Genomic DNA, 19,241 nt, shown 5'->3' on the forward strand with positions numbered 1-19,241 from the left:
CCCCATGTAGAGAGCATTGCAATAGAGAAAAAGGGCTTTGCCTAATGTTAAACATGGGTAGAATAAAACTTGCTGACAAACAGATTTACTATATTTATATTCTTGTCTTTCAGTATATACTAATCTTTACTTTTTAAGCAACACAGACAATTATAAATAAACATATGATGTATTATTAAAAAGAAAGAAACAAAAATATGTCCTACATGGCTGTTGAATGTAATTGAAATGCTAAGATTTGGGAGGATCTTTCATTTGATTACTGTTAAGTTTCATCTTAAATACCAAAGTCACTTGGAGAAGATTTCTGAAAATCACACTATACTGCTACTCAAGTTATACAACAGAATTCATATAAACCTTGAGTTTGACTTTCATAAAAAAAACTGGCTAATGCTGCTTTACTTTGCAGTACAGGTAGTTCTCGACTTACAATCGTTAGTTTAGTGACTGTTTGAAGTTACAACAGTACAGAAAAAAGTGACTTATGAACTGTTTTTCACATTTATAACCATTGCAGCATCCCCATGGTCACATTGTCAAAATTCAGATGCGTGGCAACTGGAATGCATTTATGAAAATTGCAGTGTCCCAGGGTTATGTGATCACCTTTTGCAACCTTCTGACAAGCAAAGTCAATGGGGAAGCCAGATTCATTTAACAACCATGTTACTAAAAAAAACTAGTTAAGAAATGCAGTGACTCACTTAACAGCAGCAAGAAAAGTCATGAGGCAAAACTCACTTAATAACTGATTTGTTTAGCAATAGAAATTTTGGGCTCAATTGTTATCATAAGTCAAGGACTACCTGTATATTATTTAACAACTAGTTCATTAAACATTAATTGGAATACGAACTTTGACAGATTTTGCTTAATGATCTTTTAAAAAAATACTTTATTTCAGTGCTTTCTGAATTCGTAGTCATTTAAATAGATAGGCACTTTGTAACCTCATTTTATTCCCTAAATAAAACTATCTAACAAAGAGAGGGGAAAAAGAAACTTCCTTGGGGGAACAATCTCTTTTACTAGGGGTTGTGGTAGTTTGTGGAGATGCACAGCTTGTTTATATGAGGAGATGGCCATATTTTTACTGTTTTTATATGTTAGCTACTAAAAATCATTGGAGATGGACAGTCAAAAAGTAATGCAAAAAAGGTCAGTTTGCCAAATAATATTTGGAAATGTATGCAGAAATACTTCCTTCTTTTGATCCATATTTATTTGTTATGATGGCCGTGTTGGAAACAAAGAATACTTTATTGCAGGTTTCAAGGAAAGAAATAGAGTCAAAATAAACATAATTTTAAAATAGCAAGATTCGTATAAATACAACAAAAGAAACATAAATTAATATGTCACTTTTTTTCCCTAAAATGCTTTTACTTACTAAATTATCCGTTTCTGGGTCTTCACAAAAAAAGGGTTTTCCTTCCTTCTCCTGTTTCCTAACAAAGTTTTCAATATCTACATCGAAACTTGCAGATGTTGTGCCTTCTGAACCCTGTGTAGATTGTTCACATTTTTCAAATAACAGTGCTAATAAGGGAAACAGTGGGTGCCTAGGAATTAAAGATGAGCAAACTATAAGACTGTAGAAATTCTCTAAGTCAATATGACAAAATATGTATAATTTAGACACTGCATAATAATAAAATAAATTACATTAACAATTAAAATGTTACATATTCATGGCTAAAGTAACCTGGAATAGAAAACTGATCTTTTATTTACTGTTTAAATCTACTTGTGCATTGTCGGGAAGAAACTATATTGCATTCTCAAGTGTAAACTTATTTTTTATTGTTATTTACTATTTTTTTTTCATGTTCTAAGCACCAAGAGTTTGCTCATGATTGTGGTGAGATACAAATATAATGAATATGAACATTTTAAAATCTATATTAAAACAGAAACTCTTAATCTGAAATAAAGATCACAAAATCTTACTTAAATAAACAGAATATGCACTGCTATCTTTCGCTAGTTCAGTAAGTTGCCAGTCTCACTTTAATAGAACTTACTGTATTATAAAACATGCAGAACACTGACTTAAGTATGTAATAAAATGGCTGAAAACATATATCCGACTTAATCAAGAACTCAAAATATATAAAGTTTGTTGGTGCGCTTGCTATTAAATGTTTGAGTTCAAGTAGCTATTTAAGTACTGATTCTACATTGTGTGTGCACTTGGATCGGTACTTATTCTATACCACGTAATTTTATACTAGCATTGTATACAGGTATACCTGACCTCACCCAAGAAAATAAAAAAAATAAAATTCTCAACTTTGGCTACAGTGGTGAAACACAGAAGAGTTTGGATACTGAAAGGAAGAAGGCTTCAGAATCCTATCCTCTTATTGAGTTTTGTATGGTCTCTTTCAACTGTGATTTCCTACTACATCCCAGAAACTTCACCCTTAGTTTGAGAACAATCACTCTACAGATTAAAGACAGTAATATATTTTACCACTTAGATTGGTCAACAGTACTACCTGTAAATAGCCTGCTTGTCTGCATCCATCGGTGTCTGAGATTCAACTGGGGAAGGGCTCAATCCTCCTGCATTTGTTTCTAAGCAGTTTGGATCCTGCTCAGTTTTTAATTCTGTTACTACTTGCATTTGCTAGAAAAGAAAGATGCTTTATATTACCAGCTGCACTGAAAATGGTTTGTTTTCCAAGCAAAGGGGAGAGCAAAGAGCCTACTAAATGGCCAGAAAGTTGGTATGACTTGGCAACTGTACAAAAAGTACAAGCAGTTAACAAAAATAAATAGATGGATATAGACATATGATCTTTCTTATATCTTTTCTCAGTAAGTAATTGTGGTTGATCATAAATTGAAGATTTAGGCAATGATAATATAACAGACAGATCTGTTAACAATCTTTCTGTATCTTGCTGTTGACATACAAGTATATCATTCCTAAAAAAGTTGCGTGCACTTCTCCATACAATCAGCTGGAATCAAACTCAAGTGTTATTTTTTATGTTACTATTATATGTACATATATACACAGGTCAAAAACATAAAAAGTTTAAATATCCTTCCAATTAAAAAACTTTAATTACGATAAATGTTTCAGATTGGCACAAATCTATTCCTTTGTTAGGACACAGTATGTGAAAATTTTTGGAAACTGATTCAATCAGTTAATAAATAAACAGTTTAACTACGCTAGCTAATTGACATGATCTGGAATTTTGCATATATGACCGTTGACTTTTTTTAATTTCCCCCCTTATCGCTCTTTCCCCTTATAAACTCTTTTTTATATCTATAGCTTCAAGCGATTTAATATGGGAATTCTTTGTTAAAATCTTCTCCATGTACAACTTTGCATAATAACACAATTATGCTTGTATTTCAACATTGGCGTAAGGTTTGGAATTGGGCAGAAAAATTCAAAGAACATTTCTTTCTACTTACCTAGGGATTCATTAGTAGAAACTGTAGGATCTCCTTAGCTGAATGTGTTAGGACAGACATGTCAAACTCAAGACCCGTGGGCCAAATCTGACCTGCAATGGGCCCAGATCCAGCCTGTGGGGCTTCCCCAGAGATTGTGAGGAACTGGCTCTTGCCACCCCGGCCCACCTTAGCTGGGTGCCTCACCAGACATGCACACGGGAGGCGCCGGGCCCTCAGCAACCGCACCTTGGGACTCCATAGCCCACACAGTGCAGGTAGGTCCGAGCGCCATTGCCACTGGGCTGGCCCTCCAAGCAGCAGGCAGAGGCATAGACACAGAAGGAAGCACACAATCTGGCCCGCTGGACATGCTGGATGCCCCTCCACCCAACCGCCCCATCCCTGCAGCAGTGGCTGTGGGCAAGCAAAGACAGACGGTGGGGTTGCAAAGAAGCACCCCAGCCAGTTGCTGTCACCACCATGCTGTGACCCCTGCCCACTTGGCCTCCGCCGTCCAACCTCATCCTCCAGCTCCAACCCACACATGGGACAAGCCTCCCATCTGCTGCCAATCCCCCGACAGCCCCGGAGAACAGGAAGGATGGGGAGCCCTCATCCACAAGAAGCAGCCGGAACTCCCCTCCCCGCTCTGCCCCAAGTCCAGCCCCGAAGCTACCCCATGCACACTGCACCCGTGCACCTTGGGGCCATGCAACCAGGCCACCCCACCCCCTTCCTTGCCAGGCCATGCCCACCCCTCCACCTGCCTCGGCCTACTGGCAGTGGAGGGGCAGGGAAACACTGTTTGCGTGCTGCTGGTGGTGGTGCTGGCAGTGCAGGGGTGGCAGGGCCGGCTACTGGCAGTGTGTAGAGGGTTGAACAGTGGGGACAGGTGGTGGGGGCAGTAGCTGAACCAACCTTAGGTGTCAGGCCAAAGTCCACGTGCGGATGCAAGAACATGGGGGTGTGTGTGAAAATGGGAAGCTATCATGGTAATAGACAAGCAGCAGTGGGCGGGGGCTTCCCATTTTGGCCTCTACACACTGCCATTGCCTCTGCACCTGGACTCCAGCCTAAAACCAAATGGCAGTTTGGCTGCCCCCCACTATGTGCCACAACCATTCACGTCCCCACCACCAGCAGCAGCACTTACCACCGATGCCTTGCTGCCCCCCCAGCCATGCCCACCTAGTTGTGGCGACCCGACTCTGATCATGCAACCACGCCCACCCAGCCACATTCAGCTGGCCCTTTGAGGGCAACCATAATGTTGGTGCAGCCCTCAATAAAATTGAGTTTGACCCCACTGTGTTAGGAGGTTCAGGCTAATGGATGGCAGCCTATTATTATTATTTTTGGAAGAAGGGATGTGCCAATGAGACTTAATTAAGCATCTCTCTTAGTTTGTAACACATTACAAATCCAAAGATATTACAGCCACTAATAGAAATCCAATCTTTTTACAGGGCAAAAAATAAAAGTGTTATTTTTCCCTGAATATTTAAGGCAAGCAAAAGAACTTAAGTCAGCAGAGACAAGTTCCAGTCTGGTTCCTAACATCTATACTTCAAATGATTATTAGGAAGTTCTGCCATTCAGATTCCACCTTGGTTATATTCACACTTCATGCCTACTTAGTTTTATTTTACTTTATTTTATAATCAACAATATATTATTAGAATCTGATTGACTCTTTTTGCTTCTGACAGTGAGAAGATTCAAACAACTGCAGAAAGTCTTTCAAAATATAATGAATGAATTTGGATTCTGGATCTTTAACCCCTTCACAATCCAATGTTGAGAAGAAATATTAATTGGCTTTTGATCCTTAGTTGTTCGGCAAAGAAAACTATAAAATCAATTCGCATATTATACTAAACCAGAAAGCATTCCATGTAATCTGTTTAACCATTCCTATCAGCAAGAAGAGTGAAGTAGACTGAGCTTATTTAACCTAGATTCATGAAGAGATAATACCCAATTCTGAATCCATGAACTTTGTAAAAAATGGATAATGTATAAGTCAGAAGCATGATTTCTGCATACTAGAGATAATCCATATCATATGAACTTTTGGAAAAAATGTCTTACTTGTTGCCCATCTTGATAGTTGTCTATACTTAATGTCTGCGTTGCCATCATGGTTACTGAGAATTGCTTTGAAGTCAAATCATATCTTACATCAATTTTTTTGCTGAAAAGAAACCATAAAGAATATTAGTATTTTTAAAGAAAATTATAGAAATATTGAAATCTGTATACAGTTGAAAAATGTATTCTTTCCAATAACATTACATATGCTTGTTACCATCATAAAATACCGATAATCATAATTTTCATCCAAATTGCACATGTGTTTTCAAATGCAAAATAAATAGAAATGTACCACAAAAATATCTGGAAGAAAATAAAACCAAACTTTTCGGAATTTGAAAAATGCTCTTTTAAATTATTCTCTGTTGAATGAATATGGATACTGGTCCAGTCATGGGATCAGATGATTCTTTTTAAATCCCTGTTAGCACACTAGTGTACACTTTTTCTATCTGAAAACTGTTCAATGGCTAAACCAAGGCACAAGGATTAACTTCATAATATTTCTCACACACAACCACAAATGCTTGTATTTATCTGTTGTCACATTTACAGGCAACCACCCATCTATAACTATCTTAATTCTTCTCTCTCACATTCATCACATCCTTAATTTACAAAAAATTGATTTACACATCTAGTCCAGTTGTATATTTTTCCCATGTGGTTTTGAAAATAGCCATGTACAGGCTAGAAGTAGCCATTTTTGTTATGATAAGAGCATTTTTTTCAATCACCAGTTTATATCTGTGTGACTTATATGGATGAGTCAGTCCACAGAATCTTTGATGATACCTTAAATTATTATGTATACTATAATAAGAATAGGCAAAATATGTGGTTTTTCAAAAAATTGAAGAAAATATGCAGAAGTAGCCTCATGGAAATATTCTATGTAAGGTAATATAAATTGGTTTATATTTTGTATTATAGTTTGTATCCAATAATGGTGATGGTAAAATAGCTTTCTTCACTTTGCTTTATACATTTTCAAAAACCTCCAAAGTTCTCAAAAGTAAAGGAGCATTGGAAGGAAGCAAGAATCTTCAAGGGTTCTTTTGCTCTGCCATTGACATTCAATAGATATAGAGGTTGGAAACAAAACAAAGCTTCCTGATAATTGTATCTCTTTGACAGTATTATATTTCTATATAATGAAGTTCTCTCTTTTAAAAACTGTTAAATAATTATCTGACTGTGAAGCAAATTGTCCTGCATTTAACAGTTTTTAAAAGAGAGAACTTCATTATATAGAAATATAATATTGTTAAAGAGATGTATTATCAGGAAGCTTTTTCATCTATACCCATCAAGTGAAAGATATTGTCTGTGTCAATACCCATCACTGTAGTACCATTGTTTCTCAACTGGATCTCTCTCCAAGCTGGCCATTGAGCCTTTCAGGGTGAGTCTTCTTTCTTTCTGTGATGACATTATTGCCTTATTCTCAAAACAACAGGATATTAACTGCTGAAACTAGAAGGATTTAAATAAACCTGCCCTGTATTTTTAAATGTTGCATGGAACTATAGTTCAAACAAATCCTTTTTATGAGGATCATGATGCTTTAAAAAAAAGAAAGAAATAAGTTCTAGTGGTGAAAGGGATAAATATATCAATTAATATGTATCAGCATAGAAGAATATGAGCAAATTATCACATAGCACTTCTCTATTTTGAGGGCTCTCTCTGGAGACATTAATAGAAAAATCTTGCAATTGCAATCTTTAGGTACAGAGATCTGCAAGACATTACACTGAAAATAATTTGGTTGATGGCTAGTAAAGGAAATTCCAGGAGTCAGGACCAGCGGAATTTGCTCATTGGATTATTTTTGATAGAATAACTCTGATCAGCAAGGTATTGGTTGTGGGGTTTCTTTCTTGTAGTAAGATAAATAGTGCTTACCAATCAATGCTTTCCCCTCTTCTTAGCAAATAACTTCCAGCTTTTCAATTACTTATCATACTACTCCTCTGATATTCATTTCCTGGGAAGGGTATGCCTAAGTAAGTAGCAGACCAATTTTTATTTAGTTGAATTAATTATAACCATAGAAGCAACAATTACTTTTTAACTATTTGACACTTCTAGTAAAATAATCTGTGGAAATACAGGCACAGAAGTTTGTCTCTAGTGGAAGAAGAAAAAACAACAACCAAGCAGTACATAATTTCCCCCAAAATTCATATTGGAATATTGGTCAAATAAAAATGTTTATGGAAAAATAAAACATGTTACAATAGAAATTATAGACTGAAAAAGAATTAGAATATAACAGAAGGGTAAAAAAAATATTAGGAAAAGAAAAAGGTTTGCAGTTTTACATTTTTTTATATATTTAGAGAAACAGGAAAAGAATGGTGAAATAATATGCATGCAACTTTTGATAGTTTCAAAAGTTAAATTAAGAAAAATGCAACATATAAGACAACACCATCATATTTGGAGAAAATAATTCATATGCCTTTGCATGAGCGGAGAAATAAGAAAAGCAGATTTAAATTATTTTCATTAACAAAGAAAGCATTTTCAAAAAATGATGTATTTTATAGTTCAGTCATAACTTATAATTTGAATTCTAAGTAGTACTATGTTCACAAGAAAAAAGAACAAACTTGAAATTAGTTCCATAATTATATTTTTAAATTTTTAATTCACTTTCTGATGACAAATCTTAACACAAAAGTATCTGAATGTGTTGTTAAAAGCTGAGTTGAGCTTGAAGACCTTAGCTAACATTTGATAATGACTCATAACTAGTATGTGACTGTAGGTGTTATGGGTCCACTAATATCATCCAATGTATTTCTCCAACTTTATTGTGAGCCAGTTGCTTTTTTTCTTTTGGGTTGAATCTAAAATTTGTTACATCATCTTCCTGGAACAGATTGCTGCATTTTACAACCAACAGGAGGTGATTTTCAGTGGAAATGAGCATGGAACTATGCAGATTTCTGTGTTTTTGAATTTCATCCACCATCATAGGTTGGCTGCTGCGCCATTCTTTGTCTCATCTACTATTTTATCATAGATTGAAATATTAATATTTTCTGTAGGCAGAACATTTGGAAAATTCTGCACCATGCAGCAAGAGCATCAGTAGTATTAGTGATCAATAAACAAGCATATTGGTAATAATGCTTCCGCTGCTTTTTTTTTCTTGCCAGAGGCACTATGTCAATGCTTCATAGGTTGAGGCAGCTTAGCCAATTTGAGAATCAAAGTATTAAAATTGTTCAAACTTTGCTTCATCAAAGTGGATGGCAAAGACTTTTAGTATGAGTGTGTGGATCATTAAACAGAAAGGAAGATGTAACAGTACTCCACTTCACTTCAGTACATACAGGCATTTCACCATGAACAGAATTTCATGATTCCTCGTACAGCTGCTTCTGGAGGCTATTTTAACAAGTTTATCTTCTGCAGTTGGTGCCGCTGAAATGCACTTTCAAATGCTGTGGCGAAGTCAAGAAACAGTGATGAGCCTCTTTTCACACCTGATATGTTCTCCAACAATTGTTGTGATATACATATTTGGTCACATCTGTTCCAAGCCAGAAACAATCTGGTTCTTGGAGTAGTTGTTTTCATTATGAAACTTTTTTTGGATTACTGCATTTTCATAAATATCTTACCCTCAAATGACAAAAGACTAATAGGGTTCTTCTTAATTATAGTAATATCCTATTTTTTTTAATGCTGGTTTACTATTGTAAATTGGTGTGCAAGAATTAGTGTAGCAAATAGTAGAATTTAAGAACAGTGTAGACTATCCAGCTAAGAAGAAACATGTTTTATACTTTTCTTTCAAAAACCGTAACTTGTAGTAACTGGGTTCATCCACTGAACCAAACCAGACTTTTTTTTTTATCAGTAGTGGCAGAATAAAATAATATTGGACCGATTTTTCTACAATGCTAAGCCACAATTAGTGGATTCACATATTACTGCAGTAAATCCTAATATTATAGTATAGTGTGATTATGAGCCCACAGAATGCAATGAATTAAATGCTTCCAAATGTAACAAGGTCTTTGTAATTATGAAAATTACTAATATTATATTTATGTTGTGCATTTATATGAATATATGTCACTTTGTCTTTAAATGTTCACTTAAATATTTAATATTTTTTTAAAAAAATTCAACGTACTGTGTTTTAATGCTACTCAAAAAACAGCTGTAATTGTTTTTATTCGGAGAAAGTTATTTTCCTTGACACAGTTTAAAAGTTTATAATACTGAATATGTAGGTTTTTCTTATAAAATATCATGTAATAAATTCTTTCTATGTATTCAACATAGCAAATATAAGTTAGTAATGCCTGCCTACAATTATGTATTTATTTATTTGCATTTACAAACAAGTCAAGGTGGTGAACATATTCAATGCACCTTCTTCCTCTTATTTTTCCCTGCGAGGTGGGCTGGGTTGAGAGAGAGTGACTGGCACAAAATCACCCAAGTAGCTTTCATGGCTAAGGCAACATTTGAACTCACTTTCTAGCCTAATGCCTTAACCACTAGACTATCTTGCTACTATTATCATACCTCTTATCTCTTACACAGTTACTAAAGTATAAAGAGACTGTCAGTTGAATAATTTATTATAAGAAGCAATTACCTATAAATTCATTATCAGTGATATGTAATACAGTATAAATATTACTTGTAAGCTATATTTTAAGTATTATAGTTTTAAATTAAACCTATACAGTGAGATGAGTAGTTCTGTAACAACTTTAAATATATATATCATTAAAAGAATGTGAATAAAAACTAAATCTCACTAATGTGGAACATAAATTTAAACTAATATTGTCATAACTCTAAAATCTATTAAATTAATATCCAGCCTTTTATTCTGAAGCAAAGTTTTGTTTATTTATTCAATTGATATGGCTACCCACTTGACATAGTATTCTGGACAGCAAACAGCTGGTTGAAAATAAAAACATCAACAAAAACACATTACACCTGGATGTTCTACTCTTGAAGCAGCATTCATATCCATATCATTGTAACTCTCCCCACCCCACAAAGTGGGTGGATACATGGATAACATTGGTCCTGCAAGTAACAAAATCCTGTGCCATGAAGAGAGTAGTAGGTGACAATCAGCACTTTGAAATACACCCAATAAAATTACCTTATGTCAACATTCCAGATAGAATTGTAAACAATTAGATATAGATTCCTATTCCGAAAAACTATTACATTGTTTTAAAAACCAGCCAGTATTTCTGAATCCTTAAAAGAATTTACATTTTGCATAATTTAAGAATTTAGGCCAAAACACCTCGTTATACATGTGATCCAAATTAAACTCATTTATTCATTCCACAAAGCACTTTGCCTTATTGGCTATCCCAGAGGAAGCACATTTTGTGCATGAACACACATGTCCAGATCTCAGGAGAGCCACTTAGTAGCCATACCTGGATCTGTTTCTTGAAGTTGCAGCTGTTCCAAAAAGCAGCTGCTTTGAAGTGCTCAGAATACATACATCTCTGCTGGGATGGCAGATGAAACAAAGCAGAAAAGTGTCTTGTGGAATGATTTTCAGTACACAATTAAACAATTTTGACTTTATTAGTGGGATGGATGCAACACAAAGCACACAACTATGTTTCTTTCAGAGAGAATAGCTGATAGTCTTGTAAGTGAATTATACTTATTCTATTTGAATAGGAATCTACAGATTATAAACAATGCCAAAGCAAGTTACAGGTAGTCCTCAACTTACAACCATTCATTTAGTGACTGTTCAAAGTTACAACAACACTTTAAAAAGAGACTTAAAACCAGTTTTCACACTTATGACCATGGTCACATGATCAAAATTCAGGCACTTGGCAACTGGCATGTATTTATAACAGTTGTCCCAGAGTCATGTGATCACCATTTATAACCTTCCCAGTCGACTTCTGACAAGCAAAGTCAATGGGGGAAGCCAGAACGTTATTCACCTAAAAACTGTAGTGATTTGCTTAACAACTGTGGCAAAAAATTTGCAAACTGAGGCACAACTCATTTAACAACTGCCCCACTTAGTAATAGAAATGTGGGGCTCAATTATATTGTAAGTCAAGGACTACCTGTACTTATACCTTCTTCAAGGAATTAAATACTTTCATTAGCAGAAATACAAATTGTTACAAGAAAAAGAAATTGTGTAATTTGGTTACTTTTTATTTTGATGCTGCCATTATACAGTATCATGTTTGTGATAGATTACTTATATGTTAGTATATTATGATACTGTTCAAGCAGTTCATTTAATGGATTTTACTTGGCAATAAATTGCTACTGCTTCAGCAGTTCTTGTTCCCAAATGAGCGCTAAATACAGCATTTATAAAATGATATGTCAAATCATAATCTGATTCAAGAAACCAAGATTTGAACATTTGTGCTCAATTCTCTTTGACTAGAATATTTATGTTCTCATTTACACATCATCCAGCTAACAGAATTATCTGTGTGATCCCAACTTGAATAACCAATAGTCCAAGTAACTGAATCTTGAATAATTGCCTCAAATCTGTAACTAAATTATGGTTTAAAAATATTTTATATTAACATTGAATGTAAAGTTGAAAGTAATGACAGAAAATTACATTATTTTAATAAAATATCACAGGCAGGTAGTGTACACAGGTACTACGTGATGTCAATTATAATTCCTGAAAGAGTAGCTGCAAAATTGTAATTTTTAAGAGGGTAGGAAAATTACAATTGGAATGTAACCATTATACCGCTGAGGGTTTTATTTTAATTAAATATAAGTAAAAAATTGCTTTTTGGATGTGGTTATCAGCATACTACTCAAATACCAAATGTAAGGCCCATTCAAAACATGCTTTATACAGAGCATTAATAATAAAAAAATGAGGCCAAGTAACTGAAACATTTAAAAGAATTTCAATTTTTGTCTCAAGCAACAAGTTACAATAAAATAGTGTTGCAAAAGGATACCAATGTATCATTTCCTTGTACCTTCATTCATAGCCCCATTGCCTTGTAATTATAACCAAGTCTTTAATATACCCCTAAAATAGTTAAAAGTTTGTGACTCTTAGTCAAATAGTTAATGCAAATTGCAAACTGTGGAACTGGAACAGGGACTAGAAAATAAAAGTATATTTCCGGATGAACAATTATTTTACAATATGAAAATGACTATTCCTAATATAGTGAGGTAGGGTCGAAGCGAAAAGCAGTAAGACAAACAAATATAAAAATAGCAGGAGTAACAATAATTATATTAAAACCTTTATGCCACTTGACTCTCAACAACTGGACAGTTCACAACAACCGAAGAAATGCATCACTTTTTATTGTTTATTATTAGATTGATACCCTGTCTTTCAAAATCAATTCTCAGAAAGTTAATGGGAATTCAATTGAATTATTGTCCTATTATTTAGAACTGCCAATTTACAATTTGTTAGAGCTTCAATATTGCTTTGCTCAGTGAAGTCAAAAATACATTCCAACATGCAATCACAGTTTACTATTCTATGTAGGCATTATATCACTGAAATTGTGATGAAAAGAGCCATTTCTAGCCAACGCTAAACTAAAATACAATGGTAACTGTAGCTCAGTAAAATTACCCATCCCTACAAGCCTCATTTCTTACTACATTCATCTGAAGTATTTACCAGGACATTTAGCATTATGCAGCACTTTGAATTCAATACCCAAGGTTTTTTTGTTTTTTTTAAATGCACCAAATGTAGTATCTGTCTGCAACTTTTTTGCATTAATCCCAGGAAGATACATCTGTTTATAATGTTGCAAATTGATGCTACATTTCATTTTCACACATTCAAAGCACCTACTGAAGATTGAATCTGAAGCATTTCATGACCCTATTCAGCATCCTAAACATTTTGGTTTCAAGACTTTATTCTAGCATTTAGCATCAGAAGATTAAAAAATGCCCATGTGTGACTCAATGTTTTCAAGAATGGAGGATTTCTTCAGCTTCATATATATTCTTGGTGCCTCCGGCCTCCACTTTTCTATCAAAAGATGAACCCAATTGTCACCAAGATTTCAGGAGCTACTGATGAACAATTAGGTAAGATTACTTGAGTAAGAACTTGGTTATAATGCCCTGTATTATTCTCCCAGCTGAACAAAATTTATACAAAATTAGATAACACACACCCATCTACTACATTTATGCATATTAAAGTTCCATTTTTTTTCAAGCAGAAAAAAAAATTGTGGTTTGAAACAAGTCTTTGATATTTTAGCATAATGTTATACTTCCAGTAAAAACTGTAGGCATGTGCAATTTTCATGTGTGCAATAAATTGCAAATGACATTTGATTATTAACATTCTATTAGGTAAATTTCCAGATTTGCACCTAGCATTTTACATTATCGCGAATCCTTCAAAATCTGTGCTTAAACTAATTCTGCAGCCTTATTTATATCATTGCTGTTTTTGGTGCTCAAAATCAAAATAAAGGGATCTAAAACTTCAAAGTGCCTTATCGGGGAAAAGGTTCTTAGTACAACTTTGCAAGATACAGTTTGTTCACTCGTTTAAATGCTTACTGTTGTAACTAATGAAGTGGAAAACTAGCATTCTTTTTCAAGTTGCAACCTTCAGCTATCACAATAAACACGGCTAGTGGGTATTACAAAATGTTAAACCAATATCCAACAGGGCAAGAAGTACACATTATCTGCTCACATACTCAACACTTAGTACTTGAATCAAAAGAATATTTCGTATGTCCAGTTTTGCCAAGCTCTGGCATTAACGTCACTTAGTGCCGTTTTCCATTTAGCCAGGGGATACAAGTTCGTGGGATAGATAGATATATTCCTGATTTTTCCATGACTGAAAACAGGTCGCTAGGCAAACCCCCAAAGACGGCTCAGAAACAAAGCGGAGACAGAGCTCCCCTCCACGTTTATTGTTGACAACCAGATTACATAACAACAATCCCCTCGGATTTCCCAACATTTCACTATGAATCCCCCCCTCCGTCAATTTACGGAGGGAGATTATTTCAAGCTCCGAAAAGGGAGCTGTGAAGCTGTGGAAGAACGGGGGGGGGAGCGGGGAGGGCTTTTCTCTCACGCCTAGGCGAGAACAGACTGAGGAGCCCGAGCGCGTTGGAAAAAGAAGCGAGTGAGGAAAAGCGGCTGTAGGGGGGAAACCCCGCGGATTGTTCAATTCCTCTCCTGCTTCTCCAGGTCTACAGGAATGCCCCCGACACGGCCCCTTTAAATACCGCCCTCGCGGCTCCCCCACCCGCCCACCCGCCGCACCACGAACAGCTGCTGCCCTTTCCTCTCTCCCCCTCCCACCTCCGGGCGCGCGCCACCTCCCCTGCCTCGGTGCGCGCGCCGCCGCCGCCGCCTCCTCCTCCTCCTCCTCCTACAAAAGCAACGGCCAGTCGGCGGCTGTTCCAGAAACTTCCTCACTCCCCCTCCCTTTCCTTCCTCGCTCCAGACCGCCGACGCCCCTAACCCCCCTCCGAGTAAGTTACGGTGCCTATGCCCTTAATCCCGCTTGTCCATGTTGCGGGTTCGCCTCCCCCCCTGCCTCCCGCACATCCCGGATCTGTTGGCGCAACTGAGCCAAGCCGGCCGATACTGGTGGCGGGCGCGCCGTGATGGATGGCTGGCTGGCTAAGAGCAGGTTTGAGTGACAGCGCTTACCTGGGTGCCAATCTTCGTCACACTGACAAGCGGCTGCAGCAATCGGGACCCGCACCGCCGCGACGTGTGTCAGCACGCATACACGGCCTCGGCCAATTGCAGGGCGCGCCGGGCGAGACGACAACACGCTTCGAAAGACGCCTCATCAATATTCAGCAAGGGAGCGGGGCACGTCGGGCTTTTAGATACGCCCACTCAGAGGAGCGCCATAGTGAAGGGGCGGAGCGGCGAGGGAAGTACCGTCCCCTTGGGCCTGGGCGCGAGGCTGAATTGCCTTTATGAATACCCATTAGGTTGGGGGGAGGGTGCCACCCGCCTCTCTTAGCTTGAGAGATGGAAGAGGTTTCCTAGTATCGCCGCTGCGGATTTGATGGATAAAGCTCATAAAACCTCCGTTCCGGGCCGAAGGCGCTTGTGACGTCATATCATGGTGTTTCCCCCCCCCGGGTGATCCTGATGGACTGGAATGCTGTTCCGGATGGCTTCGGTTCGTTTTGTTTGTGCCGTAGACCTCTGTTCTCCTGAATTAAAAGCTCGTATTATTTTTCCCCCTAATACTGAAGTCATCTTAGTATATATATATATATGGGCAGGTCGAAATCTCCCTCCATTCAGAATTCTGATAGTCATCGGTAATTGGGGTATTTGCTGCTATTTTTGTTCGGTGCATTCGCCCTTCTTTGGATGCATTCGCAACTGACTGTTGCTTGGTTTCGTATAACATAAACCAACGAGACTGGTTTGGTTTCCCTAATACATTCCCGTATTCTAAGAATCCCATTGCAGAGTTTGAAGAAGAATGGTTCCAGAAGATTACAGCTCATTCTTTCTAAACGAAGTCCTTCTGCACCCAGTTATAGCTAGGTGTAGAGCTATAAATATTTGTAAAAATTCGGTTGGTAATGGCAAAACTATAACACTTTTGCAGTACTTCCAAAGGTTAATTTGTTAGGTATTGGTACAAAACAATATAAGAGTAAATGCAGATATGCACTAGCTTCAAATTTAGAAGTGTTATATACATTTTTCAGGCTATGATAATCTAATTCAAGGCAAATACATACATTGTCTAATATTGCCCACTCATCAAATACTATTTGACAACTATACTCAACAGTTAACTAATACTTGTATGGAACACACACACACACAAAATTATATTCTTAAAATAGTATTGTATAGTGATTATATGGTTTCCCCTTTTAAAGTATTGAAAACTGCTTAAAATTAAATAGTATGGTATAATTTCATTTACATATGTTTTTAGTGTACATAAGGCTCATATAAAAGTGAGAATTTTGTGGAATCCGTTCTTTTTTACCACTCTCATTTTTAGTACAAGAAAAGGAGAATAAAAATAACCAATTCCTTAACTGAAACAGGTAGTCCTTGGATTATGACCATTCATTCAGCAATAATTCAAAGTTACGATGGTGCTGAATGAGTGGTACTTAACAACTAGTCCTTGAAGTTCTATACGTTGCAGTAACTTCACAGCCAAATGATTGCAGTTTGGGTACTTGGCATCTTGATCACATTATTGTTGCACCATCCCATAATCCCATGATCACCATTTGAAACCTTTCCTGCTGGCTTCCCCATTGATTTTGCTTATGGGAAGCCAGCAGAGAAGGCCGTAAGTGGTTCCTATAAGCTGCTGCTTCTGCTTTTTCTCCCAAGAAGCTCTACTACAGAGTATGAGATCAACCACAAACAGCATCCCCTGCTAGCCTGTGATCCCCAGTGTCCCACCTGCACTCTGTAGCATCCACCTAGAGAGCCCACTAATCTACCTGCATAGCAATTGCCCATGAACACTCCCCCCACACACACACCTGTGGCATCTGCACACCATCCTGTGCTCCTTGCCTGGGATCCCTGCCTCTTCCTGCTTAACGACCTGTGCAGTCCTGGGAACTGAATGGAAACTGGCATTGCCAGGATTGCCATCGTTAAGCGACGTCCTATGATTCACACTTTGTGACTGCATCACTTAGTAACAAGTCCCGGTCCCAATTGTTAACATAACTTAAGGACTATCTGTACATTCTTTCCTGCCTGTTTTAGTTGTTCACCATACAGAAACTGTTAGTGTGAATGAAGCATAAATCTTGTTATCTTCTATTGTCTATGAAAAAAGCAATCTTTCAAGTTGAATTTGATTCCTTGTCACTTTATGCATATGCCTATATAGGAGGAAGCCTCAATTAACAATAACTTAGTTGACGTCCATAATATCCCAATAGTTCTTATGTTTGTCACAAAAGTGTATCAATTCTAACTATCTGAAATAAGAGATTATTCAGTAACTAAGTGTTTGAAGTTATTAATTCCTGCATGTTCAAGTGTTCTGTTTATGGGGCAATTTTTTCCTTCTAAAAAGTGGAATCAACAACTAAGCTGTTGCTCATCTTGAGACTTTTGAAATAAATAGGGCATGTGAACAAATTAATCACCATCATATTAATAGGTTAAAAGAAATCAAACACTTTAAAGTATGGAGTAAACAACTTTGAGAGTACTTTGCGATTCTTTTTCAGCAAGGCTCCACTTTACGATGTTCCTATGTATTGTAAATCATAAGATAACTAGTTATGATTATGGTAATAAAAATACAGGTATCAGACCCATAGAGGTTATATTTTTATAGGACCAACTGAAATAGCAAATGGTTCAGGTTGCTGAATTTCAGGAATTCAACAGGCGCATTTGTTAAAAGGATAGGGGGAAAGAGGCTGATAATGAAGCCATACCAGTATCAGCTTAACTTGTTGGATGGACTGATTGTGAGCCTTCTACCATGTAAATTAGGGTTTAAGAAATCAAATTGTGGTTGCAATAAAGACTCATATAAAGTTTGCTGGAAACAAACAATAAATATAATTCCCCCATTTTGGGAAATAAAACAAACAATAAATATAATTCCCCCATTTTGGGAAATATAAATTCAACTAGTCAAAAACGCTTCCATTTTGAATTTTTTTCCTTCTTAGTAGCAACAGCAATAGCACTTAGACTTATATACCACTTCACAGTGCTTTGCAGTCCTCTAAGTGGTTTACAGATATTGCCCCCAACGATCTGGGTCCTCCTGAATTTTATTTCCTGGCTTTGAATGGACCAAGGAACTGCTTCTAGGAAATCAAGCATAATGTATATTCACAGCTAATCAAATTAGAGTAGCCACTTAAAAGAAAATGTAAATTACAATAGTTACTTTAAACAAAGTAATGCAAACTGTAATTTAGTTTGCAATAATTATGTGCCATCAAGTCATTTTTGACTCCTAGCCACATAGAAAGATTTTCGCCATGAAAATGTCTTATGATACAGTAATATCATTGATATAACCTCTCAGAAGAGTATGCATAAGATTGCAATTTTAATGACTATATATACTACAGTCCTATAACTTTTAAGTAAGAGAAACGATTGTTCAGCTATTTTGGGGACCAAGTAGCTGGCCTTATTGGAATGTTCTTTGTGTTAAGAAAGGGATATCATGATAGTTCAAATTAATGAACAGAATTAAGATCTCTGTTCCATAAGCGGTCCTGTAGTTGATTGGAATATTAATTCTAAATGTCTCTTACTGTTCCAAAACAGCAGAATGTATACATGCTTAAGGGCATAAAGTAAAAACACAGCCAATGTAATCATTATTGGCTTAATTCCCTTTTACCAAGTGTCTGTCCAAAATGAAGATGGGCTGGCATTGATGTTGGAAAATGCTTGGCCTTTAACGCATTTCTCAGATCAGAGGCTGTGATTGCCTCTTCAAGTGCCCCTGACCTTCATAAGCATTATGCTGCTAATATTGCAATAACAATGTTAGTAAATCCTGATAATCAAATTGAGATGAAGAGATAATTTACAGTATAGTAAATGCAAAGGCATTTTCAGATTTTCATTACATTTGCATAATTTTACATGATCAGAATTAACTAATTCTAAATGATATTATTATATACTTGTGAGAATTTTTGAAATGGGAAGGTGAGATGAATATAATAAGTAATAACATTAAGTTA

The 19,241-nt window shown here is 36.5% G+C and overlaps 1 protein-coding gene across 2 annotated transcripts in view; it reads right to left on the reverse strand.

Moving 5' to 3' along the window:
- Positions 1–15,298, reverse strand: part of PKNOX1 (PBX/knotted 1 homeobox 1) — a 25,477-nt gene extending 10,179 nt beyond the window's left edge. For both annotated transcript variants that reach the window (XM_015826180.1, XM_015826179.1), the window contains exons 1-5: positions 15,211–15,298; positions 7,426–7,522; positions 5,515–5,617; positions 2,505–2,635; positions 1,394–1,565 (exon numbers count right to left, since the gene is read on the reverse strand). In XM_015826180.1, the coding sequence (XP_015681666.1) occupies positions 1,394–1,565; positions 2,505–2,635; positions 5,515–5,565 (354 nt within the window). In that variant the 5' untranslated portion in view covers positions 5,566–5,617; positions 7,426–7,522; positions 15,211–15,298. The remainder of the gene's footprint in view (positions 1–1,393; positions 1,566–2,504; positions 2,636–5,514; positions 5,618–7,425; positions 7,523–15,210) is intronic.
- Between the last annotated feature and the right edge of the window lie 3,943 nt (positions 15,299–19,241).

The sequence above is a fragment of the Protobothrops mucrosquamatus genome, unplaced genomic scaffold (assembly GCF_001527695.2).
Source record: "Protobothrops mucrosquamatus isolate PMUCROS unplaced genomic scaffold, P.Mucros_1.0 scaffold2997, whole genome shotgun sequence".
In the NCBI taxonomy this organism is placed as follows: Eukaryota; Metazoa; Chordata; class Lepidosauria; order Squamata; family Viperidae; genus Protobothrops; species Protobothrops mucrosquamatus.